A 27,433-nucleotide genomic window follows, 5' to 3' on the forward strand; every position below is an offset into this window, starting at 1 on the left:
CAAAAGGGTGAGGGGTGCCTGCCCTTGCTGTCTAGGCAACTTCATTCTACTGGCAGGAACAGGGCAGACAGGGAGGCCAAAATGGCCCTGAAAAATGAACCTTGACCCACCACCTACAATGTGGGGGGGCAGGTTGGCAGCAGCTCCTGCCCACCTGGCTCAGGCTAAGGGGGCTGCCATCTTGTGCTTGTGTGTGGTGGGGGTTTCTGGCCTGCAGCGACAGCTCGTGCCTGCCTCATGCGACGCAGGGCTATCATCTTGTGGCGGCGGCATTTACCTCATGCAGGGCCAACTCAGGTCTGGTGTGTACAAGGAGTTTTGTCTGCGGAGTCCCTGATTTGCTTGACCCTTTCAGACAATCAAATCCCAACCGATTCCCAGTGTATGGACATGGCAGGTCTATGCCTGCTGTTGCCCTAGTCGCTGGAGCTGCATTTGTGAAGGTGAAAAGCCTTTCTAATGGATCATGTTTCCTCAAGATCAATTCAAAGGCATCCCTTCCCACACTCAGTCTTGGCTGCTGAAGAATTTGGTGTCATATCATTCTTACATATTTGTGTGCGTGGGATGTGTTCATTAGCGCGTTTCTAAAATGTCTTTTAGCCAAATACAGTTCCCAAGGTAATTTATAATAGCAGATAATAGATAACAATCAGCATATTAAAACAGTTTATAGGAAGAGAACACATTTCAGCAAAGCCACCCTAAAAACCTCAGGGCAGCATCAAACAAGGCCCTCTGGAAAAGGACGGTTTCGATACCAGTCCAGAAGGCATTCAAAGATGGAACCTCTCTCAACCCCTGAGGGGAGGAGTTCCACAGTTCTTTTTCACATTCTCTTCTCCCTTTCAGGACAGACTGGGCTGACATGTTGGCTTCAGCCCTTGGTTAAGAGGCCCTCCTTCCTTCCCTGCCTGGTGCCTTCTTTTGCCATTTCTTCTGCTCTACCTCACTTCAAGAGAAGCTGAAAATGCGTGCCTGGAAAGCTGTGGCTGGCACACTGACCTTCATCAGTGTAGATGTGACGGTGACCACGTTGCTGTACGAGCACAGCCGCAGTGCCAGCAGCATCCTCAAGGACCTGAAGCACTTTAACATCTTTGACTCCATGCTGGACATCTGGGGAGCCTGCCTGTACCGGAGTTGCTTGCTCTTGGGTGCTGCCATTGGTGTGGCTAAAAACACCAACTATGGCCCCAAGCGACTGAAAGTGTCCCGGACTTTTATCATGCTGGTCTGCCTCGCAGTAGGGATTTACGCCCTGGTCAAGCTGCTGCTCTACGCGGAAGTGAGAAAGACCATCAAGAACCCGTGGTTTTGGAGTTTGTTTGCTTGGACCTACCTGTCTCTGGCAGCCACTTTCTTTCTGTGGCTGTTGCTCTCTTCTGTGAAACCTTCCAGGGAGACTCTGGGAATAAATTCAGAGTCTCGGACTGAAGCAGAGGAAGTCGGGGACCCCACTTCTCATGGTGCTCAGCCAAAGAAAGAGGAGGCCTCGGCAGCCACAATTTATAAGCTTTTATCTTATACCAAACCCGATGTTCACGTCCTCGTGGTAGCCTTTTTCTTCCTGTTGGTGGCTGCTTTAGGTGAGTGTCTTGGATTTGACAGTTTAAGGGTTATCAGGTGCTGCACTTTAAGAAAGAGCTAGACAGCCTGGAATAGGTTCAGAGGAGGACAATGAAGATGGTTGGGGGGTGCTCTGGAAAACAAGTCCTACAAGGGAAGCTTGAAGAAAAGGATGTGTGTTTAAGCTGAGGAAGAGAAAAGTGAGGGGCGATACCTCTTGCTGTAGGTCTTCACACAGAGGCTAGGCAGCCATCTCTCAGGGATGCTCAGCCTTTGGATTTCCTGCATTGAAGCGAGAGTTGGGCTAGATGACCTATAAGACCGCTTCCAGGGATTTTTTCTGGGGAAAGAGGTAATGGAACTCAGTGGGTTGCCAACACAGGGGGCAACTCCTGGCAGGAGATGGTGCCCCTGGTACCACATGCGTGCGCACAAAGTGCACATATGCTCCCAGCACTGCACAATAATGTCACTTTGGGTCTGCTGGAACAAGGGGTGAGTTTTTTAAAGTTTAAATCACCCTCGGTGAAAATGGTCACATGGCCAGTGGCCCCACCCCCTGATCTCCAGACAGAGCGGGGTTTAGATTGCCCTCCGCGCAGCTGCGGGGATGGGGCCACTGGCCATGTGACCATTTTCAAGAGGTGCCAGAACTCCGTTCCACCGCGTTCCAGCTGAAAAAAAGCCCTGACCCCTTCCAACTCTCAGATTCACTCCAGTGTCTGGCCATTATTATTGGACTCAATTCAAGGTATTGGCTATCACATACAAAGCCCTTAACGGCCTTGGGCCCTCAGATCTTCAGGACCATCTTTCTTGCTATGTTCCCCCACAATAGCTTTGCCCATATTAGCAGGGCCTTCTGCAGGTGCCACTCTGCAAATGAGCCAAATCAACAACTGCCCATACACGTGCATTCTATGTTGCGAACCCCACGTTATGGAATGGTCTGCCTAATAGGGTCAGGAAATCTCCTACTTTCATGGCATTTCACAAACTATCCGCCCTGGGCCTGCTCCCAGGGAGGACGGAATAGAAGTCTAAAATAAATAAATAAATAATGAATGCAAAACCAAATTATTGAGGGTGGCATTTGTATGAAGGTCATAACACTTTATTATAAAGGAACGATTCAGGAAAAATGCTTTAATAATGGGAAGGAGATTGCAGACTACGCTACTGTGTGTAGTACATGCTATCTGTTATTGCATCTATTATCCTGTTACGTCATTTATACATTGTTTAATATGTCCTGTTAATACTTACGCTTTGTTTCAGCTTTGCTCCAAACTTTTACCTGGTTTTAATTTTCATATCCTAATCCTGTTTCAAATTGGACGTCCCATTGAGTTACGCTGTGTAATCCACCTTGAGTCTTAGTGAGAAAGGCGCAGACTATGAATAAAGTAAATTAATTAAATGAGTTAGAAGGATCATTGTTTTCTGGCTGTCCATTACTGGTGTTTATCAAGCTTCCAGCTGAAGTGACCCGTTTACACAATCAACATTTCTCGTTTCCCAGATTCTTCCATTTGGATGATGGGTTGGCCAGGAATTGGGGGGACTGTGAATGACCAAATGAGTTTGGGAGCATGGCGGGGAGCCCCTGTGTTTAGACATTATTGCTTTAAACCTTATATCTTTTTTCATCTTAAATTTATCCTTTTGCCAACAACAGGAGAAACATTCCTCCCATACTTCACGGGTCGGGCCATTGATGGAATTGTCATCAAGAAGAGCATGAACCAGTTTTCCACCGCAGTCGTGATCATGGCTGTTCTTGCCGTAGGAAGGTAGCCGTCTTAGAAGGATTGGCATATTTGTACGGATCCTGGAATCAAAGCTGGGCTGGAAGACTTCCTTGTCGAGCCTAAAGCCATTTCCCCAAGACTTAAAAATAGCGCCCCACTCACAGAAAGCTGGGGGCTTTTCTGTGCAATTTCTGACATCGCCGTTTCCAAAACAGTTGGAGGCAGTTATGATTCCATTTTCATGGCACCACAAAAAATGGAATCAAAACTGCCTGCATCTATTTTGGAATCAGTGACGTCAGAAATTGCGCAGAAAAGCCACCAGCATTCTGTGAGTGGGGTGCTATTTTTAAGACATGGGGAAACAGCTTAAATATTGTATAATGTCCAAGATAGAATTACTCTGGAGGATGTACTTCCTATATAACTCGTCACAGGTAGGATACCTGCTCACTACTTTTGCCTTTTAGAGAGTGTTATATGCCCTGAAGTGATGTGAGGCTATCCCAGAGGCAATTCAACTTCCTCCCTCTGGTGTATAGAGGCTTCTTGGGAAACTTTTAAAGAGTCTCTTTTCTGGTATAAACGGTTCTGGAGCAAGGGTTATGTGGTTTTCTGAACTCATACTTTGTCTGCATTCTCTCTTGGGGCTGATAACACACATGCAGCTGTATCCCTGAGACTCTCACCAGTTTGGTGTAGTGGTTAAGAGTGGCAGGGCTCTAATCTGGAGAGCCAGGTTTGATTCCCCATTCCTCCACTGGAAACCAGCTGGTTGACCTTGGATCAATCACAGCTCTTCCAGAGTTCTTTCTACCCCACCCCTCTCTCAGGGTGATTGTTGTTGTGGGGATAATAACATATTTTGTAAACCGCTCTGAGTGAGTGTTAAGTTGTCCTGAAGGGCAGTATATAAAATGAATGTTATTCTGATTAGTATTATAATGTGTGAACTGATATGTGCTGCTCTCAAAGTTCAGTCTACGGTACAAGTTGGCATTGATAAAGATTGTGTGTGCGTTTGCCTTTGATGATTACAATATAGAAGTTAAAGGGCATTCATTTAAATCAAAGTACAGATACCTTGCTTTTCTCCTTCAGTCCAAAAAGGGCTCCAGATAAAGGAACAGGTAGATGGCAGTGCTTTTCGAGGCCTCTCTGTTTTCCAAGCAACAAGATGAGGATGGGTGGATCACCAGCTTACTTGGCTGTACAATTGGCCAGGATCCCATATCGGCTTAGTGCTGTCTAGCAGAGAGGGCACTTAGTCAGGCCTGGAGCTATCCAGATGATCAGGCTGGCCAATGAGGAGGGGGAAGCCCACAGCTGAACTGGTTACAGGTTGTTGTTTAAATGGTTGAAGCAAGTCATGGCTCCTGGAATTGAGGTGTTGCGGTAAGCAGGCGACAGGAAGGAGACTCTCCAGAAAGGAGCATAAACCATCTTTCAGAACTTTCTTTCCCCAATGCCCTCCCCTTACAGAGTTTTCCTCTTCTGAAGCTACACTTCAGGTTCTGAAGCACTCCCATCGGTGGTCAGCATCAGAAACAGAAATTTGGGGAATAGAAGTCAAATTGAAGTGGAATAGATTTTTGAGGAAGGGAGGGGGGAAAGATGGAGGCAGCTGCTCAGCACCCACTAGAAAGGCAATCTGACCCAGGTTGCCTCGCCTTGCATCTGTCAGGCAGCATGCTACACACAAAAATGAGTGCTTGCGTATATTGCATACAAAGACAGAAAGGTAACATTCAAGGGCAGAAATCTCGCCCTTTTTACAACTTCAGAGCACTCTTTTTTTTCTTGTGTAGCTTGTGTGCAAACTTTTGGCCGTATCTTAGCTAAAACTTAATGATAGCTGGGGCCTGGTGAAACCGTACAGAGGGGGACAGATCCAGACTAGGGGCTACTTGTTGTGCATCCCTGCTTTCTAGAGAGGCCAAGGAAATCTGCACCTCCAAGCTGTTGAACTGTTTGAAGTGGATGGCTTAACAACATCACTTGGTTTTGTATTGCTTGATAGGACAGGGCTGAGGGCTTATGTGTTGGTGTCTGTCTGTCCTATAACATCTCTTATCTGCAATCAGCTCATTTGCCGCAGGTATCCGAGGTGGCGTCTTTACGCTCATCTTCGCCAGGCTGAACATCCGGCTTCGCAACAGCCTTTTCCGGTCGTTGGTCTCACAGGAAATGAGTTTCTTTGATGAGAACCTCACAGGTGGGCTTCTCTTTCGGACACACGTGTTCTCCAGCTGGAGGCCTCCAGGCTTTTCCAACATTGTCAGTGCCGATTGTTTGTCAATATCTCTTGTGTTTAGGACTGACTTTATGACTTATGCAACCTGTGAACTCCGTCATTGTTCTCGTTTTACAGATGGAAAAGGGAGGGTGCAACTCTTAGGCTCAAAGGAATCCATTGAACAGGATTCTTAGAATCTCTGCCACCAGATAGTTTCTGCTCCCCAAACTGTCAGTGGCTCCTAAAACATTTTGAGATGTATATAATTTATGACTTTTGAGAACAATATTAAAAAAAATTGCAATCATGTACAAAACTTGTAGCATCTTGATTCTGTGAATTTATCCTCCATTTCAGGGAGGTTCTTTTTTCTAGAATTTGGGAAACACTGTTTCTCCATTCCTGCATGAAAGGCTAGTATCAAAAATTGAACTAGAAGCCTTAGATTTTCCAAGCAGGTTAGGAAAAAATGTTTTCCATATGCATAAGTTTCCCCCCCTAAAACAACTAATAGATGATGATGATGATGGTAATGTTCTGTTGTAGCTCTCTAGAGAGTAACAGGACCAAAAAAGACAGCCTCTCTGCCCTGAGGAAACTTAGTCTTAATTTTGATCATTTGATGACACAGGAAAGAGCAAAGGATACAAGGATGGATATGAGAGCTGGTTTAGTGTAGTGACTAAGACTGCGGTATGAATCATTACATCCCCAGTTTGAATTTTGCCTCTTCCACGAACTCACTAGGTGGTCTTTGGCAAACTATCTGCTGAGCCTCAGACCTCCATCTACAATACAGGAATCATAACAGTCGCCCACCTTCCAACGTGATTGTAAGGATTATAGCAAGATGATGCCTGTGAAGCACTTAAAAAACCCTGGAAGTGTGAATAATTGTTTAAGCATTATGTGCAAATGCCTCTCTGCATAGCATGGCTTGCTTTCGAAATGGGAATCATGAGCTTTGCAGAAGAGATAGCTGATAAGAGAGAGAGAGGTGGTCCTCCATAGGAGAGAATTCCAGGCACATGGGCCAGCAAAGTAGAGTGGGTAAAGCAGGAGGCTTTGGGGGCAGCTGTGGATGTATTTGCCCTGTCCCAGTATGTAGTAGTTCCAGTCTGCTGCAGCAGGCAAAATGGAAAACTTGGTTGAGTACTTGAGGTTCTCCAAGGGGTGTAGTCCGGCCTTGTGGGAAAGTTGACTTGGCCTAGCAGGCTCCCCTGCCAGGTCGTCAACTGGTTTTGAAAGTCCCTTTTGGTTTAAAAGGGTTTTATTATGTGGCCTGACGAGAGGCCGCTGTGCCAGAAACACCATTCCAGATTGCCCTCGGGTACATGGAGCTAGCCATGCAGCCCTTTGGAGCCTAGCCCAAGAGCTTAAGCAGAGGGTTTAATCTGCTATGCGGTCTGGCTCATCTCTTGAGGTTTCTGGCAACGAGCTTCCATCTGACCAAAAGGCCCCAGCAAGCCTTTGGCCCTCCCAGGTTGACTTACTGCCAAATTCAAAACACTCCATTGCAATCAGGACAGAAAAGCATCCCTCCTCGCAACCCAGCAAAATCAGTCCGTCCACCTAGATTATGCCAACAGAAATCCACTCACTGCAGAGTCGCCACCTGCCAAAGCCTTGGGTGAATAAGAAAGAAGTGCTGTACAGATGCCAAAAGGTCAGTAAAGTAAGTGCCTGACAAATAGCACTGCAGTAGGCCTTTCACCAGGGTCTGGGCAACAGAGAAGCACTTCTTCCTACCCCTGCGGTGACTTCGTAGCTGCCTACGTTGAATCTGAAGGTGGGGGGCGTCCAGTGGGTGATCTTAAAATTGCTGGTGGTTGGTGTTGGTGTTTTGGTGTGTTGGTGGTTGCACAGCAATTAGACATAAGTTTGCAGAGTTGTAGAGTTTGATAATAGCGCAATGGAAATAAGTAGACAGACTTCTGTGATTCTAGCTTTATAAAAATACTTTACTACATAATAGGGTAAAAAGGGTACATTTGGTAGGAAAAACAACAGACAGTTTCTGACTACATCTTGATAGTCTCAACTAGGTCCTAGAGAGAGAGAAGCTTAGACTGCATGGTCTAGTGTAGTAGTGAGCTGTAGCAGACTGAACAAAGAGCAATAAGACCTTAGTATATGTTGCTATACTATTGCCCCCCAATAAACTGGCTGATCCAATAGACAATCCTAGATTCTCTCATTAAGACTAAAGACACCCACTTTCTGTGGCGGGAACTTCTCTCGAAGCCTAAGTGGTCCTATGCTAACTAGCTATCTGACTAAACAAACAGAACAACAGTTTAACTCTTTCATGACTGAGCGTAGGACACTTGCAAAAAGTCCAACATGATGCCAGTCCAGGACACGTCACTTCGGATGCAGGTTAGGAATTTTAAAAAGGCCCACCAGTAAGTTGAAGGGCTGTTGGCCCCAGCATTGCTTCTGTTCCCATTCGGCTGATTGTTTCTGGGCACAATTCAAAATCCTGGTTCATACCTTTTAAGGCCTTAAGTACTTGGGGCCAGGATTCTTCAAGGACTGCCAACCCATCACTTCAGATCCTCCTTGCGGGGCCTACTTTCTCTCTCCCCCACCTGCCGAGGCAAGGCAAGTGACGAAGAGAAAACAGGGTTTTTTTCTGTGGAGGCACCTTGCCTTTGACACGCTCTTCCCCTGGAGACTCACTGGAGTTTACTATCTTTTAGTCGCCAGGCTAAAACATTTCTTTTTTCTAGGCTGAGGGATTTAAAATGGTTTTTATGGTCTTTTTCTAGCCTGTTTTTATGTAGATTGTTACAGGCCGCTGAATGTTGTATGCTATTTTTACACTCTGGCTTGATACATTAATTTTAATGGTGTATCGGTTTTAATTATTTTTGAACTGCTGTATGAATTTATCATGTTTTATTTTGTGATCTGCCTCCAGCAAGTTTTCTAAATAGATGAGTCTCTTGCAGGCGACATTATTTCACGGCTGACCTCTGACACCACCATTGTGAGCGACCTGGTGTCACAGAACATTAACATCTTCCTGCGCAACATGGTTAAGGCCACGGGGGTCATCGTCTTCATGTTCAGCCTCTCCTGGCAGCTCTCTCTGGTGACCTTCATGGGATTCCCTATCATCATGCTCATGTCTGATCTTTATGGGAAATACTACAAGGTTAGTACCCAGATCTTACTCTCTGAGCTTGTTTTCATGCAGGGCGTGCGATGAAGTAAGGTGGCCCTGAACATGTACAGAAAATCTTGTCCTGTTCCCTGACGGAAACTAGTGCCCTTGTATCTAGAATAGCTAACAGGGATACGGGAGGTACATTAAATGACACTGGGTTTAGAGGTGGCATAGAAGTACCCATAATCCTCGCTGACAATTAATTTTTAATTTCATGTAAATGAGAGCTGAAAGATTGGCTCTGCTCACTGACTCATTCCACATGAGCAGAGATGCAGGCAAAGGGCACCTTCCCCAGGGTCAGCAGCAGTAGAGGCATTTGCAGAGCCCTTTGATCATATCCACTACTTAACTATAATTTCCCTGTGGCTTTGTAAAATGCGTGTTATGACAAAGGAGAAAAGTCTCTGGCAAAGCTTGTCTGTCCTTATTCATGTGGGTAGGAACCTTCTGATGTTGTGGTTAAGAGCAGCAGGACTCTAATCTGGAGAACCAGGTTTGATTCCTCACTCCTCTGCTTGAAGCCAGGTGAGCAACCTTGGATCAGTCACAGCTCTTCCAGAGTTCTCTCAGCCCCACCCACCTCACAGGGTGATTGTCATGAGGATAATAATAATACACTTTGTAAACCGCTCTGAGTGGATGTTAAATTGTCCTGAAGGGCAGTATATTGAATGTTGTTGTTGGTGGTGGTGGTGTGAGAGCCAGTTTGGTGTGAGAGCCAGTTTGGTGTAGTGGTTAAGAGCGTGGCACTCTAATCTGGCGAGCCGGGTTTGATTCCCTACTCCTCCACTTGAAGCCAGATGGGTGACCTTTTGGCTGTCACAGTTTCTAGGAGCTCTCTCAGCCCCACCCACCTTGCAGGGTGATTATTGTTGTGGGGATAATAATAACTTACTTTGTAAACTGCTCTGAGTGGGTGTTAAGTAGTCCTGAAGGGCAGTATATACATCAAATGTTACTATTATTGTTCCAGAGGAGTTTGCCGTGTTAGTCTGTAGTAGCAAAATAGTAAAGAGTCCAGTAGCACCTTTAAGACTAACCAACTTTATTGTAGCATAAGCTTTTGAGAACCACAGCTCTCTTCGTCAGATGCATGAAGGGTATGAAGAAACTGGCCAGAGATATATAAGTGGTGAGGGGAGAGGGGAGAAGGTGCAGGGAGTAAAAGTCATGTAAATGTAAATAAGTTACAAGAAGTCATGAAAGAGGTGGAATGCACAATCAGGCTGGGTGTGACACCTCCCCTCCATGGCAGAATCTGAAAAGAATCCCTGAAGGCAGTTACTTTTGGTAATGAGATAACCATTCATAGTCTCTATTCAATCCAAGTCTGACTGAATCAAATTTACATATGAATTCCAATTCAGCAGCTTCCCGTTGGATTTTGTTTTTGAAAGGTTTCTGTTGAACTATGGTGACCTTTAAGTCCTTGATGAGCTGTCCTGATAGATTGAAGTATTCTCCCACTGGTTTCTGGATGTTGCCATTTTTAATGTCAGATTTGTGTCCATTTAGTCTTTTGCGCCGAGGTTGGCTGGTTTGTCCAACATACAGAGCAAATGGACATTGTTGGCACATGAGGGCATGTATCATGTTGGAGGATGATGATTGTTGTTGTTTGCCTCTGTATAAGGTTTGGAGAAAGAGCCTGAGGAACATTGTCTGTTGGGGGAAGGAGGTGGAGTCCCTGGGGCCAAGGGTGGCTGGATTTGGTTCCTGAACCTTCAGTTGTTGTCGATACCTACTGTGAACTTTAAATGGTCAACAACAATATCTATTGGGTTGTCATCGGTTGGCTGAGAATAGACCATTGTAGCACCATCTAAAAATCTTTTCTGGTCTTACTATTTGCCTTCATTTTAGATAAACTGGACATAAATTGTATCTTTGAAAAAGAGGGAGACACAAGATTGGACCGGTTAGTACTAAATGAGAATGGTTAAAGGTGAAGGAGGTCTGGCTTCCAGACCAAGGGTTACCTGCAAGTTTGTATTCCTTTCCCCCTTCTTGCTCCATTGGTGGCTGGAAGCCCCTTTAAGGCATGTGACTGTCTAATGCTAAACTCCCATGATGTTGTCTCATCTCTTGTCTAAAAACTACATCAAGCACTTCTCGGAATCTGCCCTCATTTTCCCAGACTCTTCAAATTCTCCTTCTTGAATGCTTTTTATTGTCTGAATTTAGGAAAGCTGGCAGATCTTTCCATAATAGCTCATGAAAAGACACGCACGGTATTCAGAACGAATTCTTGGATTTCCTGGAGCTGGCCCTAAACCGAAAAAGCATAATACTTTGGTGGAAGAGGAAGGACTTGAGACAGAGATGTGATCTGTTGGGCTGTTCTTAAATCTCTGGAGGAGTGGGGGAGACGTTGCAAATGGTCCACTGACTTGATCTTGTACTCAGCGTTGGGGATAGGGCTGCAGCCTTGCACGCTAGAGCAGCTAGGATGTTAGGCAGCCAAGAATCACCTTTCCCTCTCCAATGGCTTAAAGGAACTGGAGTCCTCTCTAGGCAAGGAGGTTCAAAGGATCTGTCTTCCCCAAAGGGAGAGAAAAAAACAAACCAACAGGTAGAGAACTCCAATAAACAATAAAAAATATGTGGTTCCTATGGGATATTTTATGAATCTCAAATATCATCTCATAACATCAACCAAAAGGGAGTCTGCACCCAAGAAATCAGAAGAAGATTTATTTATTTAATTGAATTTATATTCCGCCCTCCCCGCATCAGCAGGCTCAGGGTGGATTACAACTGGTATAATAATATAAAATACAAATAGCTTTAAAACCAATAAAACCATATAAATATTTTAAAAACATACAGCAGCAGACTTCTCCAAAAACCACCACCCAACCATCTCCAAAAGTATTTAACAAGGCTGGGCAGTAAATGCTTCCAGTAGGGAGGCACCTCTAGTCATCCAGTGAGGAGGTCCAGCCAGCATCAACCGTATGCCTGGCGGAACAGATCCATCTTGCAGGCCCGGCAGAAGGATAGCAAATTTGGCTAGGCCCTGGTCTCTTTAGACAGAGAGTGCCACCAGGTTGGAGCCAGGTACCAAAAAGGCCCTGGCTCTGTTCGATGCTAGGCGGACCTCCCTGGGGCCAGGGAACATTAACAGCTGTTTGTTGCTGGATCAAAGCGGAGACTTGGAAGAGCAGCTGTGAGGGAATAAAAAGTGAGTCATCACCAACACGGCTTGCCTTTTTATATAGTAGGAGTCTAATATAAAATTACTTAGCAATTGCAGGCATTTAAACATAAAATAAATGTAACAACCTTGAACAGATAAATCTTATCACAAAGGCCTTCTTCCAAATACTGCTTGCTTTTGCTCTAAAAGTGCGATCTGCTCTATCGGCAGATAAAGAGTTTCAATACTAATGAATTGCAGCTGCTCCGTCCAAGAAATATGCTGATTCACCACCTTAAAAGGGTATTGCTACAACGCTTTCAAAAGCCTGGCTTACATCTTATTTTTATACAAATACTGATAATTCCAATTTGTCACTAATATACTATACTAATATAATATACTATAGGAGATAATTGTGTTTAAGAGTGTGAATCCAAAAGGCTTCATGTCTTAATAGCATCTGTTCCATAGGTGTAAATTTAACAGGGTCAGATAATACCTCCTCAAGAGCAAAAAAATCTTATATCTGCAACAGTATGAGATTCACCTTGTATTATCACATACAATTTTACCTTTCGAACCACGTATTTTCTATTATTTATTGGAGGTCTTTACATGTTGGGGTTTTTTTCTTTGCCACTAGGACCTCTCCCAACCTTTTTTTCTTTTGTGTTTGTTTCCCCAAAGGAGACCATTCTTCAGAAGTTATTTTTGCTGCTTTTCTTGTAGAGTTGTTCCATTCTGTGGCAGATTCATCCCCAACCCAGATTAAGTGCATTGGCTCCCGTTCATTTCTTGTTGCTTTTCCTTTTCCCCTCCACAGAAGAGGAGAGTAATGGCTGCTAATGTAATCCCTGATCTAGGAATTCCCTGGTCCCAAATGTCATTTCTGCTAGAGATTCTATAGTTAGCGGCTGTTTCCACACATCTCGGCATAGCACTAAACAAATGCAACGAGGGCATCTTCCTGGCGCAATTTCTGATGTCATCACGCCACGATCTCGTTTTCGTGGCGCCATGATGTCAGAAATCGTGCCAGGAAGACACCCTCGTTGCGTTTGTTTAGTGCTATGCCAGGACGTGTGGAAACGTTCTGACATACCACTGTCTCCAAAGCAATTTATAATAGAATAAGATCTCAGTTACAAAATACTGTTACAAGATTTTATTATTTTTATAATGCTTTTAATGCTTTTTATAATTTTTTATCAAGTTTTTATAATGTTTTTAATGATTGTATGTAATTATGTTACTGTGTTTTTAAATGTGATCCACCCTGAGCCCGCTTGCAGGGAGGGTGGAATAGAAATCCAGTTAAATAAATAAATAAAATGACGTGGGGCGATGCATGACCACTCAAGATGTACTATATAAATGTTATGTATTAGTGTTGAAATGTAAGTTTTTTGTAAGGTAAACATAAGGTAAGATTTTTGGAGCTGGATCTCTCTTTTCTATCTTTTCGTTATTTAACTTACCATGGGAATAACACCCAAGTGACCTGTTCATGCTAATCTTGTTGGGCAGTCCTTTAGCCCCAGGGTTGGCTGCAGCAATTGAATGCAGCCCCCATTTCCTAGTACTCTTAACAGCTAAGCAGGAGGTGATAATGGAGGATTTACAATTTCTCTTCTACCCCACCCCCCACTCCTACCCAGCCTGGAATACTTTTGAAATTTCTCTCTTGATGTGATGTTTGCAGTTCCACACCCTACTTCCTTCCCTCTCTCTTTAACTTGTAATACCTGTTGGGACATGTGTATACCTCATCAGCTAACTGGATTTGTATTACTCACCTCTGTGTAAGCCGTAGCCCAAAGTCGGACACTCTTATCATGCACTGGGGCTGATGTTAGCCAATCTATGTTTCCTGTTCTGCCACGTCCTTTGCGCTCTTCTGGCTTGATTGCTTTTCTGAGGCAGGAGGCCAGGCCTGCACAATACTACAGGCACACAGACGCTCTGTAAGGGCTGAGTCACTGAATGCCTGGATTCCTGCCAGTAGCAATTTCTTGGCTCTCCGACATTGCTAGATTTAATCCGGCGGAGAATGGGACTCAAGGGAAATGAGGCAGGTTGTGCTAAATCAAGGCCTGTGGGATACACATGCTTCATTGACCTTCTTCATACTCTCTCCTTTCCCACCCCACCCCCTGGTTATTCTGCATACAGGGAGGCCATCCAGTCCTAAGACAAACTTTCAACTGACGGGCCAGAACGGTTGCACGTGGACTATTAGTTCCTAGCTGCTTCCGCACAGGGGTGTTGCTCCATGTCTTCCACCCACCTACCCCTGCAAACTGCGGCAATTTCCTCCTTGACATCACTGTGCAGCCATCCATCTTCTGGCTTTTCCCTAGCTCTCTGACTTTTTCCAAACCAGCTTTGGTACAAACCTCCCTGAAAAATCATACTAGAAGCGGGGTCGGTCACAGTGAGGAAGGGAAGGTGTGGCACCCATATCCAGTGCCATTTCTTTCACATCTTCCCTTGCACCCACCATTTTTCCTCCTCCACCACAGTTGGGCTTTTTGTCAAGGATTTTAAAACTGGTCGTAGCTATATCACTATAGCAACGTTATGCAATAGCAATACACAGGGCTTTTTTTCTGGGAAAAGAGGTGGTGGAACTCAGTGGTGGAACTCAAGACCGCACAATGACGTCACTTTGGGTCCGATGGAACAAGGGGGGAGTTTTTTAAAGTTTAAATCGCCCTCAGCGAAAATGGTCACATGGCCGGTGGCCCCGCCCCTGATCTCCAGACAGAGGGGAGTTTAGATTGCATGGCGCGGAGAGCAATCTAAACTCCCCTCTGTCTGGAGATCAGGGGGCGGGGCCACCGGCCATGTGACCATTTTCAAGAGGTGCCGGAACTCCGTTCCACCGCGTTCCAGCTGGAAAAAAGCCCTGGCAATACAGTTAACCACCATTTAAAAAAAAAAAAAAAAGCAAAAAGGCCATCAGCAGTAGAGGCTGAAGTACCAAGTGCAAGGGGAAAGCACAGAAAATGATCCATTCTCAGAGGTTCCATTTCTGCCGAAAATGCCTTTGCATTCATAGCAGCAAAGAGAGGAAAACTGGGAGTTATCCCAGCGTGTCTGCACCAGTGTAGCACTCGGGTCAAGTAGGCAAAAGCAGTCTTCTGTGCCCATCCCCCCACCCTGGCATTTTAAAACATATATTAGTCAATATATTAAGCTAGAAAGAGGCTCTCGTGTTGGAGTTCACTCAGGGCCTTAATGGTAAATCTGGTTAGTGCGGATCCAACTTATCTTCTTAGCCTAATCTGTTACTGCACACACACCCCAGACCATTTTGACCTAGGAGTGGATTGCATCATCCGCTCTTGTCTGTTGCTTGTCAGTGGGAGAGGGGGGCGAGATGATACTGCTCAAAAGTGCAGATTTGGCTTGGAAACCATCCGTTGCAGGCTCTGATGCTCGTAACAATTCCTGGCAGATGCCTGTCCAGTCTCGTTGTTTTCCAGGGGAGAAGATTCTGCAACCTCTTTAGGCAGGTTCTTCTGTTGTGGGGCTTTCATTCTTCCCTGTCTGCAATGTGGGGATAATATTGGCCTACATCACCAGGGCTTCATTGGGTGTGTCTTCATAGCCCCTGAAACCCTCAGTGTGTCTTTCTGTGCCTGTCTCTCAGCGAGTCCTGCGTCTCCTTAGCTCATCCCAGTAGATACTGTCAAACATTAATTGCCTTTTGGGGCTGTTTGAATTTGTATCTTAATATTTCAAGCTTTATTTCTAAGCTGCTTTCCAGTGTGATTCTAAAAAGTGGGGTGTGCTTCATACAAAGAAAGAACATCGTTGTAAATGTGACAGCCTTTTAAGTTTGAAAACGGCCAATATTCCCCCCCTACTCTACTGTTATTTTCTTACCATCTTTGCCACTTCACCTCAGCATGCCTGTTTCTTTCTTCCTTTTCATGTAGGACTTGCTTTTTTGGTCCCTGAACTTCTTCATGGCTCCATTCATCGCCAGCACCCTTCCCAAAATATAGCATCCAAAACAATAATTTTCCAGTCATTGTAATACCTCTGGGTCTCTTGTTGAGACTCGCACATCGCATAACAGTACAAAAATGGAGGGGGGTCAGTAGCTGGGACTCATTGGTGTCTCCCAGACATTGTTGGAGAGGACTTGGGAAAAACCAAAATAGGATCATTCCATGTCATGGTTACTCTAGCCTTCCTCCCTATGATGTTCTTCTCCTCTTCCTCATTCTTTTGCCCCCCCCCATTCAGAAACTCTCCAAGGAAGTTCAGAGTGCTCTAGCAAAAGCCAACAACACTGCAGAGGAAACCATTTCTGCCATGAAGACCGTCCGCAGCTTTGCCAACGAGGAGGTGGAGGCCAACGTCTACCGGGACAAACTGCAGCAAGTCTACAAACTCAACAAAAAAGAGGCCTTGGCGTACACCTACTATGTGTGGTCTAGTGGGGTAGGTGGAAGCTCTGTACCTCATTCCTCAGTAGGCATGCTGGATAATCAAGGCTTGCATATGGTGTGGTTGAACCCAAGGCCAAGTTATTGCTTTGCCTGACTTTTGATCTTGGATAAGGAGTTGCATGCTTGTGCATAACGCAGCAAACATGCTTCTGTCACAGCTCAAACAGTGTACATTCCCCGCATGTTTTTCTATCAAAATACTAACAATTTGGCCCTAATTCTAGAGAATAGTTTTTCTAAGAACCATTAGATTAAATGAGCTGTCAAGCCTTTGTCCCCAGCGTCCATTTTCTATATCACAGTGCTGCAATAATTAATTAATTTTCCCTGCCCCACATCAAGCATTTCTGTTCAAACCAGCTCTACGCCCGTTCCCCATATCTTGCCTGTTTCAGCTTGTTGCTTGCTAAGAACTTGGACACAGTATTGTTGTTGTTCAGTGTGGGAAATGTTGTTGCCATCTTAAGGAAATTCTCACACCCAGGAAAGCCTCGCTCCTGTTTGTGGGTTTTGAATGTCTCTCTGCCTGGTTTCAGCTGACGCTGCTTGTCGTGCAAGTTAGCATCCTGTACTATGGAGGCCACCTGGTGATCTCTGACCGGATGACCAGCGGGAACTTGATATCCTTCATTATTTATGAATTCGTCTTGGGAGACTGCATGGAGGCAAGTGCCATCAATCCGCAAGCATCTGCATTCCGTGAGAAACTGTAGTATCAGATCTCAGTTGAGTTCCTGTTCTCTCAAATTCTCTGTTCTCCGTTAAGAAAGGCTTGAAGAATGTCCAGGCCTGGAGCTGACATCTCCCTGACTTGCAGAGGGGCTCCAAGTCAGTTTTTTAAGCCTCAGATATTTCTGTTATGTGTTGTTAAGCAGTGTGTTAAATGTCTTACCTTTAAAAATAATTTGTGAATGAGCAATGTTTAAAAATTGTCTCGGTACAGTCTGTAATGGTATACTATCAGTAAAACAGAATACTTAATAACTTTATATGGGGGGAACTCTATGCCTTTCAGAAATACCTTTTTTAAAATTGAAAATAAGTGTGTCTATAGAGAGACCCCCCAGGAAGTAGTCTGCTGTCTTTCCAGAGACAAGGAGTTTGGGAAGTTAGGCACTGCTCCACTAGAGTCATCAAAGCTGCTGTAGCATAGTGGTTAAGTGGTTGGGTTGCGAACCAGCACTCTGCCGGTTCGAATCCCACTACTGCCATGAGCTCAGTAGGTGGCCTTGGGTAAGCCACTCCTCTCAGCCCCAGCTCCCCAACCGTATTGTGGGGATAATAACAACACTAACTTTGTTAACTGCTCTGAGTGGGGCATTACTCTGTCTAGAAAAGTGGTATATAAGCGCAGTTATTATTATTGCTATAAAGGTTTGCTCTGCATCCCGATTAGTTTCCCTTGGAAGGTACAGAGGAAACCCTCCTCTTCAGTACTGAGTGAAAGGGAAGGGATACACAGGCAAAGGTGTTCCGAGGGGCCCAAAAGGCAGTTTGGGTAATGTTCAGCTTTGACCAGATCTTCCTTGCTGTGTAAGCCCTTGAGATTTCCTTTTCTGAACCTGAAGGGTATTCAAGCAATCCATTATTAACTTGTGGAACTTCCTGATACAAGAATGGTTACAAGCGTCGATAGATTTTTAAATCAGTTTGGGCAAATTCATGAAGTAGACATCCATCAATAGATGTTAGCCATTCTGGCTAAATGGAACTCCCATGTTCAGAGACAGTATACCTCTAGATACCAGTTTGTTGGGGATAACAACAGGGGAAGGCTTGGGCATGCATGCCCCTCTTTATGGGCCTTATGGGAGCATCTTGTTGGCTCTATGGACCTTTGATCAGATCCAGAAGGGCTCTTTTTGTGTATCCCGTTTGACTTGCTACTGTCTGACATTTGCAAAGCATCTTTTTAAAGGATATGTTTTTGGACAGTGAAATTTGGCTGCATTTGTGGGTATTTGTTGCAAACGAGAATTTTTTTCAAGAATTTTAACATCCTTTCCCTTATTCTTTTTAAAGTCCATTGGCTCCGTCTACAGTGGGCTGATGCAGGGGGTTGGAGCTGCGGAGAAAGTGTTTGAATTCATAGATCGCGAACCAACCATGCTCAACAACGGGACGTTGGCTCCCAGCCAACTGGAAGGCAGAGTGGAGTTCAAGAATGTCACCTTTGCTTACCGCACCCGACCAGCAAGCCAGGTCCTCCAGGTAAGCTCGTTCAGGTGCATATGGGAACATTGTTCCGATTTAGGTGGCCTGGGAAACACGGTTCCTGCTACCATCATGACTTCCTGAAAGCGTGGTATGCTTCTCACTGTGGCAGCAAAAAAGAGCAAGAGTCCAGTAGCTCCTATAAGTCTAACAAAATTTGTGGTGGGGTATGTCCCTTTGGTATCTGAAGAAGTGAGCTGTGACTCACGAAAGCTCATACCCTACCACAATTTTTGTCAGTCTTAAAGGTGCTACTGGACTCTTACTGTTTTCTACTCTATTAAATTGTACCAAATTCAGATCCCACGCGAAACATTCATTTGCCCAGTGGATAATTTCCCCCCCAAAAAAACAAAACAGTCTTTTGCCTTTGTGATGTGGCAATTTCATTTGAAGAATGAGGTTTTATTTTTAGCGCCCAAAATAATTTTAAAGAAATAAATCCATGGTGGCTGGTGCACCTCAAAAGAGATGGCGCTCCAGACTTCCCCTTCCTGACTCATCCAAATATGGCACAGTTCTTAAAAGGAAGGGGACGGTGCTTTTGCTTTTTAGGCATTTAATTAAAATGTTATAAAATAGGCAAAAGATGGTGAGCTGTTCTTATAACTGGTGGTGTTCAGCTTGCATGAGAATTCATAGACATCAAATTACACATAGAACATTATTTGGCAAATTTTTCTTTCCATTTCCCTGAAGCCCTGCTCCCCCACCTTGGAAATGGGGCAGCCCCACTTACTGAGGAAATCTCGCAGTGGCCCTGTGCCATTCCCCATCCCCATCACAAGCTTTTTGCATTCATCCTTTGTGGGACTGTAAGGCTTAAGGGGCCTGCTGTCTTCTCTAAGGGCACTGCTGTGACTTAACATTGTAAGGTGCTGCAGGAGCCAGACCCTCTCATCCAAGCAGGTGTGCTTGCAAGCCCCTGCACTGATGCAACAAGAGTAGCTTAGGTAACATACAAAGGGAGGGAATTGTGTGCACGCACACACTCTCTGTTGTGCTAGGACTCCTAGTACATTTTTTTGACACTCATGTTTTTCAGGATGTCTCTTTCACTCTCTATCCTGGGAAAGTGACGGCGCTTGTGGGCCCTTCTGGCAGCGGGAAGAGTTCATGTGTCAACATTCTGGAGAACTTCTACCCTCTTCAAGATGGGCAAGTCCTGCTGGACGGGCAGCCCATTAACATGTATGAGCACAAGTATCTGCACTCAGCGGTACGCGTCGCCAGTAACCATATCCTGGTGCTCACTGCCCTCAGGCACAGCTGTGTCAGTCGCACAGTAATGGAGAAGCTCCAAGCAGGGTGTTGGGTGCAAAATTCCACCTACCGGGAATCTTTGCTTTCATTTTTAGTGAGAGAACAAAGCAGGCTCCTAGTCCTTGTGACTGCAAAGATAAGCTTGATAGCAGACGTTGCCTGCATGCCAAAGTCTTGGAAGCAACGGAGGGGTGGCTGACTTAAGATTTCATGAGATTTTTAAATTGCGTCTAAGTGTATTCCTTTTGGCTTGGCTTGACTTGGGGTCAGAGTTAGTCCCAGAAGCTGAAATGTGTGGGCTGCTGGGGGGCAGTTAGAAGCTGTGTAGAGACAATGAAACTAGAATAGGCCAGGTCCTATTTTTGCGCTTCTACTAATTTCAATGGGGATTGTACCCTTGAGATATTTATTTATTTATTTAATTGCACTTATATTCCGCTCTCCCTGTAAAACAAGCTCAGAGTAGATCACATCAAGAATATAAAACAAGATAGCACAATAATTAAAAACAATTCCAGCTAATAAACACAGCAGCATTCACACTGCACAATCCCTCAACATCCGAAACCTGTGGGGCGGGTGGCAAGCTGTTCGATGTTGTGCAGACCAGGGGGTCGACATCCTCCTTCTGGCAGGAGGCTGATTGGGGGGAGTCTGCTCACTTCACCATATGCCCCCCATATGTCTTACAGGCCCGATGAAAGGATAGTAAATCAAATAATAATGTTATCTGTACCCTGAAGAGCCACAGTGTATAGTGGTTAGAGCACTGGGCTCAGCTTGGCATGATCAAGGTTCAGATTCCTGTGGGATTGGATTATGGCTGTTTCCTGGTCCCCGTCCCACAGTCATTCCAGAGTTGTCTACATATAAAAATATATTGTGTAGTATGTTTAAATTGTTGTGATCCGCCCTGAGCCCACCTGGTTGGGGAGGGCGAACTATAAATTTAAGTAAGTAAATAAATAAATAATATCCACATATTAAGAGAGAATTTCAACAGGTACTGCAAGCCAGCTTGGTGTAGTGGTTAAGAGTGCAGGACTCTAATCTGGAGAACCGGGTTTGATTCCCCACTCCTCCACTTGAAGCCAGCTGGGTGACCTTGAGTCAGTCACAGCTCTCTCAGAGCTCTCTCAGCCCCACCCACCTCACAGACTGTTTGTTGTTGTGGAGATAATAATAACATACTTTGTAAACCACTCTGAGTGGGTATTAAGTCATCCTGAATGGCGATACATAAATTGAATGTTGTTAAGTGAGGAAGATGGTTGGAGATTGCAGGAGAGGCCATGGCATAATTTTAATGTAAAGAATCTTAGGAAGAGGATACTGGGAAAGACCTTTCTATGCCCAAGGCCTCAAAAGAGCCATCACTAGTCCAAGGAGGCAGCACTGAGCAGATGGGCCTGCGGTTTAACTCGGCAGCTTCGTATGTTCTTCTATCAGGGTTGATGAAGTCCCCTGCATATTCATTTAAACAGTTTGTGCCTTTCTGCTCTGAATGTTGGAGGTCCTGTGGCTCAAAAGCAGGACATCTGCTTTGCACGCTGAAGGTTCCACATTCAGGCCCCGGCCGCTCCAGCTAAAGACTCCCAAAGAACAGGTGATGAGGTTTGTCTAAGACCCTGGAGATCTGTTTGCCATCAGAACGGGTCATAATGAACTAGACAGTCTGCTGGTGTAAGAAGCCTCGCCACAGAATGCTTTGGCATGGCTTGACCCTCTGATCCCTTTTTTTTCCCCCTAAAGGCAAGTTTCTAGCCTCAAATTGCAGCCATGGGACACTTGAAATGCAGGCTGAAATCTCAGAAGCCAGAGATGTAATGAATGAGATTTCTAGGGCTTGGGGGCTAGGAGATGTTAGAGCCCTAGGTAATTCCTTCTGGCTCTGTGTGGGGAGAGGGAAGAAAGGAGTCATGTGAAGTTAGCATCTTTTCTTGATTTCAAATATGAAATAACCACACAGCTGCTAGCCAGTGACTGTGAAGTTGGGATTGGTGGGAAAGTCCCGTGCAGCAGCTGTAATGCCAGTTGGCAAAAAAAAGATCATAAAGGGCTGCATTAAACAGGATATGATGTAATTGATGCCAGTAGCTCTCTGTTAAGAACAACGGATGCTTCTTTGAGCCAGCATAGCTAATCATTAAGCTGTGACTGTTCTGTGGATTCTCTCTCTGTAGATCTCCTTGGTGAGCCAAGAGCCAGTGCTGTTTGCCCGATCCATTGCAGAAAATATCTCCTACGGTTTGGCTTCTGTTCCTTACGAGTCGGTGGTTCAGGCTGCCCAGAAGGCCAATGCCCACATATTTGTCACGGAATTGCAAGACGGCTACCAGACAGGTACTGAAAAAATCTGCTTCACTTTGTTCTCTTGAGGCATCGGCAGCGCAGGCAAGGTTTGTCACTTACCAGTGCTCAGGGCTTTTTTTCAGCTGGAATGTGGTGGTACCGAGTTCCAGCACCTCTTGAAAATGGTCACATGGCCGGTGGCCCCGCCTCCTGATCTCCAGACAGAGGCGCGGAGGGCAATCTAAACTCCCCTCTGTCTGGAGAGCAAGGGGCGGGGCCACCGGCCATGTGACCATTTTTGCCAGGGGTGATTGAAACTTTAAAAAACTCTCCCCTTGTTCCAGCTGAGCCAAAGCGACATCATTGTGTCGTCCTGAGTTCCACCACCTCTTTTCCCAGAAAAAAAAGCCCTGCCAGTGTTGGAGAACCCACTTGCAAAGTAGAGAAGCAGGTCCATAATCCTGGATGCCGTCAGATTTGTATATTATCTCTGTGGCCACATCACTTCTTATTTTGGGGGGAGCGACTTTGGCTCCTCTTAAACTAAGACCTGAGTTAACTCCACTGAAAACCATTAGTAAGACACAAGTCTTACTAATCCTCAAACGAGTAGACATATTCTGTAGTGAGTTTTGAAACTGCTTCATGTTGCTTCTCCCAGTAATCCTTAATGGGATTTCCTACATTTTCAATACTGAAGACGCAGATTATGTCTTGTGTTTCTGGATTTAACCTGAAGGTGTGATTTCCTCGATAGGGAAAATCTTTCTTGCAATGGCTGGACAGCCCGATAACATTGCCCCCTCTCTGCCTGGACAAATTTACTTATTCCATGCATTTATGTACTCCCTTTCAGGGATTTGTCTTTATGTCTTTTCATAATTTAAAATCTGAAAAGACAAACAATAAACAGTAGAAATTTTCAGGCCACTGGTTGTTGCCTCAGGAGTCAATATTATGAATTCCCCAGCCTGGTCATCTCTCTCACCTTCCACAGGTCTCAAAGTACCGAAGGAAGGGACTACCTCATGGCCTAGAGATGGGACGGCACTTTGGGGATTCCCAAATACTTGTCAGCTGTAGCCTGGGCTGCATCTGGGAATCCTTTTCTCCCTCTCTTCTCAGGGTAATGATGTCTCTATCCCGACGTTTGTTGGAGAGGGATCAGTGCCACATAAGCTTTCCTCAGCCTGGTGGGCAACCCAGGGCAGTGTCAATAAAGTGGCTTAACATTTTATGCTACGCTTGAATCCTTCTTGTGGCAGATCCACACTCAGGTTGGATGTCACTGCCTAATAAACAGTGTAGGAAGTGAGTCAATATTGTTGACCACATATTGCTGATTAAGGGGCACTGTCGAAGCTTAGAGAGATTGGCTTGCCTAAGCCCTCCCTACAAAGTTCGTGGCAAAACTAGGTGAAAGATAGGGAGATCACAATTCACAGCTCAGCTCCCACGAGACACTACGTTTGTTACCGTTTCTTCTTTCCCTTCCTTTGAACTAACAGAAGCGGGTGAAAAAGGAGCCCAACTTTCCGGTGGCCAGAAACAGAGAGTTGCTATTGCAAGAGCGTTGATCCGAAACCCACCAATCCTGATCCTGGATGAAGCCACAAGTGCCCTGGATGCAGAGAGCGAGCATGCGGTGAGCAGGAATGCCGACGGGGTGTTCTTCCGGGGTGCTGTTAGGGTGCCAGTGATGTAGTTACAAGCAACTGCCTTGCACCAAGACAGAGCATGGGTGGTCTAGCCCAGAACCATTAAGATGGACTGGCAGCATCTCCTGGGTCACAAGCACCCCAATAAGTCACGTCTTTTAAACTGGAGATACCCGGATTAAATGCCCTGACCTGGATAGCCCAGGCAAGCCTGATCTCGTCAGATCTCAGAAGCTAAGCAGGATCGGCCTTGGTTAGTAATTGGGCGGGAGACCTCTAACAAAGACCGGGGTTGCAGAGGCAGGCAATGGCAAACCACCTCTGTTAGTCTCTTGCCCTGAAAACCCCACCAGGGGTTGCCATAAGTGCCGTCGAGTCGGCTATGATTTGACAGCACTTTACACACACACACACACACAGGAATTAAACTGGTTCCCTCTGCATGCAATGCAGTTGCTCTGCCTGCTGTAAATTGGCACTATTGGACCCAGGTGAGGAATGGCCAAGCAATTCCAAAGTGAAAAATCAATGTAGAAACGTGTGAGCCAGTATACTGAGATGAACGCAGGACAGGGTGTGGAGATGGGCAGCCTAGATTAAAGTCCATGTCCAAACATTAATTGGAAAAGGGGCATAGCTTTCTCTTTCCCCTCTTCCTATTTTGAATTCAGCTAAAATTTGCACAGTGTCCCCGTTTCAGCCTATTTACATATTTCTGAGATCTTTTTATCTGCTGTTGTTCCGAAGTACTGCCTCAATTTCCTCTTCCTCGCCTTATCTGTTAAAGCCCGCTGAACCTACTCGCTTAATACGAGCCAGCCTGAGATAGCAAGGAATGAGGAACTCTCTCTTCCCTGACATTTGTTTGCATCTTTCCTTTTTTATATAATAACATTTTTATTTCTTTTGTTTGCATCTTTCTGAAGTATTTGGAATTCTCTACTGGCTGCTTCCAACGTTGTTTTGAAATTTACTTTTATTTTTGATCTTGTTATGACTGTTACCTGTTTTGGATTTCTGGAGTGGGTCTGGCTGGAAGAGTGAATGAAAAAATTAACACTGAAATGTTTGCTTGTTTTCTTTTTTTTTTAAACTCTCTTCTCCTTGATAGATTCAGCAGGCTATTTATGGAGATGTCCAGAACCACACAGTACTTGTCATAGCCCACAGACTGAGCACCGTGGAGAAAGCACACAGTATCATTGTTCTCGACAAGGGCCGTGTGGTACAGCAAGGGACACACAAGCAGCTCATGGAAGAAGGGGGCCTTTATTGCAAGCTGGTGCAAAGACAGATTCTGGGCCACGAAACCAGCACGGGGAATGGATGTCAGTTGGATGGCAGCTTGGCTGGCATCCGGAGGGGTTCTCCAAAGACTGGACTGGCTGAGGAGTTTCGGATGTAATAGCACATGTGGGTCAGGAGTCTGTAGTTTGGACTAAAAGGTCATGCTATTAATAGAACGTGGAGGTAAAAACACTCAGGAGTTTGATCGGAATCCCACTCTATGAGCAAAGGGTCTCCAGGGATTTTCTGTAAAACGAGGTCTATGTTCAGTCTTAAGCTCTACATTTCCTTGGGCACACGGCTCCCTGCAGGCACAAGCCTGCTGACCAGAAAAAGACCCAGCGGGTCAGCAATTCCCAAAGCAGTTCTTGAGTTCTCTTCTCCTACTAATACGCATGCAAAACTTGCTGTTATTTATAAACAGGCGTGATTTTAGGCGCATGCATCATATGGAAAAAAGAATAAGCCTTTGAAGTATTGTGTAGATTGGTAAGGATCTACTGGTGTTGAGCTGTGGCCTAAACCAGTAGTCGCTTTGTGAGATCACTCTAGTGCCTGTAGACATCCTTTCTACTTCCATGAATGTTCATTTGCACCTCAAATACTTTTGATGTATCCTTTCGGCAGGGCTCTCAACTTGTGCAAAATGTTGACCATCTGTGACCCAGATTTTGCAAAGCTGGTGGCTACATCTAGCTTAGAGTACGAAACTTTACGTGGTGTGTGATATTCACAAGGTGGATGCATGTTCATTGAAAAAGAAAACAAAACAGAAGCCTTGCAAGCCTTTTGGATTGGGCATCCAGAGCCACTATGCCTTTCTGAAAAAAACTTGTGCTCAGTCACCCATGAGGCACCACGGCAGAACCTCCGTCCGTTACAATGGAGCTTGGGTGAGGAGGTGCCTGATAGATTTCATCCCTGGCTCACAACAGTTACTTTAATAGTCGCAAACCTTGAGGCACCAAACCTCTTTCCACAAGCATCTTTGTTAGCCTTTTGATTTTAGAAATGGGCACTCTTAAAAAGGGAAGCAGTTTTTAATTGCAACTTAAACAGTTCAAAGCATGTATTAAATTACTTGTTTTAGTTATTTATTGTCAGTTGAGTAGAGTACCCTCCTTCACCGCAAGCAAGGTCATCCTAGTTTCAGAACTCAGTTTGAAGTGGTACAAGATTCTTTTTTTTTTTAATGCCTAAAATCCAGGTGTGAACTGTTAAACAACCGAGACGGGAACATCTCCTATACAAGCCCTACTTAAAGAAGTGGAAGTTGCACAAGAGCATCCCGTTTTCACCCACAACTCCCTTTTCTTTCAGTGAGGTTTGCTCAGAAGATGACCTCTCAGTTGCCTGAATTGTTCTCTTTAGTTAGTTTGCTGTTTGTTGTGTTGTTGCAAAGTAGTTCTGAGAGCATGGTCTCAGAATCTGATCCTAGTTCCGTTTTGTGCCACCTAACATGAACCCGTCTTCTTCTTCTTCTGTAAACGTTTGGGAGGGAGCATTCATGCTGCCATAAACATGCTTAAAAATAACTACTTAACTCCAGGCTATGAATTGAAAACTGAGCTTTTTATAAAAAAAAAAAAGACTTACTGGTTTTTGTTCTCATCTCTCAAGTTGCACTCATTTTTTAAAATGACCTTAAGCACTTTAGCTCCTTTCCATTCCTTTCTGATATTTTTGATGCTGCTCTGTTTTGGCAAATTTTGTTGTTTGCAATATTTTAAAAAAGCGCATAAATATATGATTGAGAGATAATTTTACAAAATCTTTACAGAATAAAAAGACTACCTCTGCCACTCACTTTTAGTGTTGGGAGTCTGAGGCTCTTTGCTGTTTTCTGGGTTATATTTATCCACACAGTTGTGTCTGACTTTGGAGGCTGAGAGCTCCCGGGACAGGAAACCAAGCCTCCAGTTCAACCATGCTTCCATTTTCACTTTGCACACAGTGTTTCCAAGAAGGGCAGCAGCAGTGTGAAAGAATTCAGGCATATCTCATGCCTTCTGGGTTCAGGGGGTCCCTTTGAGGGTCTCTGGCAATGAGCACTGAAAAGCTTTATTCTGACACTGGTTACTTGAGGTTACTGTCAAGCATTGCGACTTTTCCAGTGACTCACATAACGAAACAGAACTTGATTTTTATTGCTGATTCCTTAGTGTGCATTCAGTAGCTAAGGACCACTGCTTTGGTGTGGCTGGAGTCACCAGGCTGTTGAGTCTCTGGCTGTCTTCATCTGCTGATTATCTCAAAATCTGTGACTGGCTGCAGATGGATCGCGCTTCCTATCACTGGTTCACCAGTTACCAATAAGCTGGAAACTTCCCTGCATTCATGTTTGGTTGCTGATATCTGCTGCAGAATATTCTACAAAACACCA

The 27,433-nt window shown here is 45.0% G+C and overlaps 1 protein-coding gene across 4 annotated transcripts; it reads left to right on the forward strand.

The window, feature by feature from the left end:
• Positions 1 to 970: 970 nt before the first annotated feature.
• On the forward strand, positions 971 to 26,862 carry ABCB9 (ATP binding cassette subfamily B member 9). 4 transcript variants are annotated; one of them, XM_054996286.1, is made up of 11 exons: positions 971 to 1,589; positions 3,248 to 3,362; positions 5,405 to 5,535; positions 8,511 to 8,716; positions 16,131 to 16,328; positions 16,873 to 17,001; positions 18,359 to 18,547; positions 19,596 to 19,769; positions 21,997 to 22,156; positions 23,614 to 23,762; positions 24,875 to 26,862. In XM_054996286.1, exons 1-11 carry the CDS (start codon positions 971 to 973, stop codon positions 25,166 to 25,168), a joined length of 2,364 nt encoding a protein of 787 aa, XP_054852261.1. In that variant the 3' UTR covers positions 25,169 to 26,862. The 4 variants fall into 4 exon arrangements, with proteins under 4 accessions (XP_054852261.1, XP_054852260.1, XP_054852263.1 ...); XM_054996285.1 differs by having other exon boundaries at positions 23,614 to 23,750; XM_054996288.1 differs by lacking the exon at positions 18,359 to 18,547 and having other exon boundaries at positions 23,614 to 23,750.
• Positions 26,863 to 27,433: the final 571 nt, after the last annotated feature.

The sequence above is a fragment of the Eublepharis macularius genome, chromosome 13 (genome assembly GCF_028583425.1).
Source record: "Eublepharis macularius isolate TG4126 chromosome 13, MPM_Emac_v1.0, whole genome shotgun sequence".
NCBI lineage: Eukaryota > Metazoa > Chordata > Lepidosauria > Squamata > Eublepharidae > Eublepharis > Eublepharis macularius.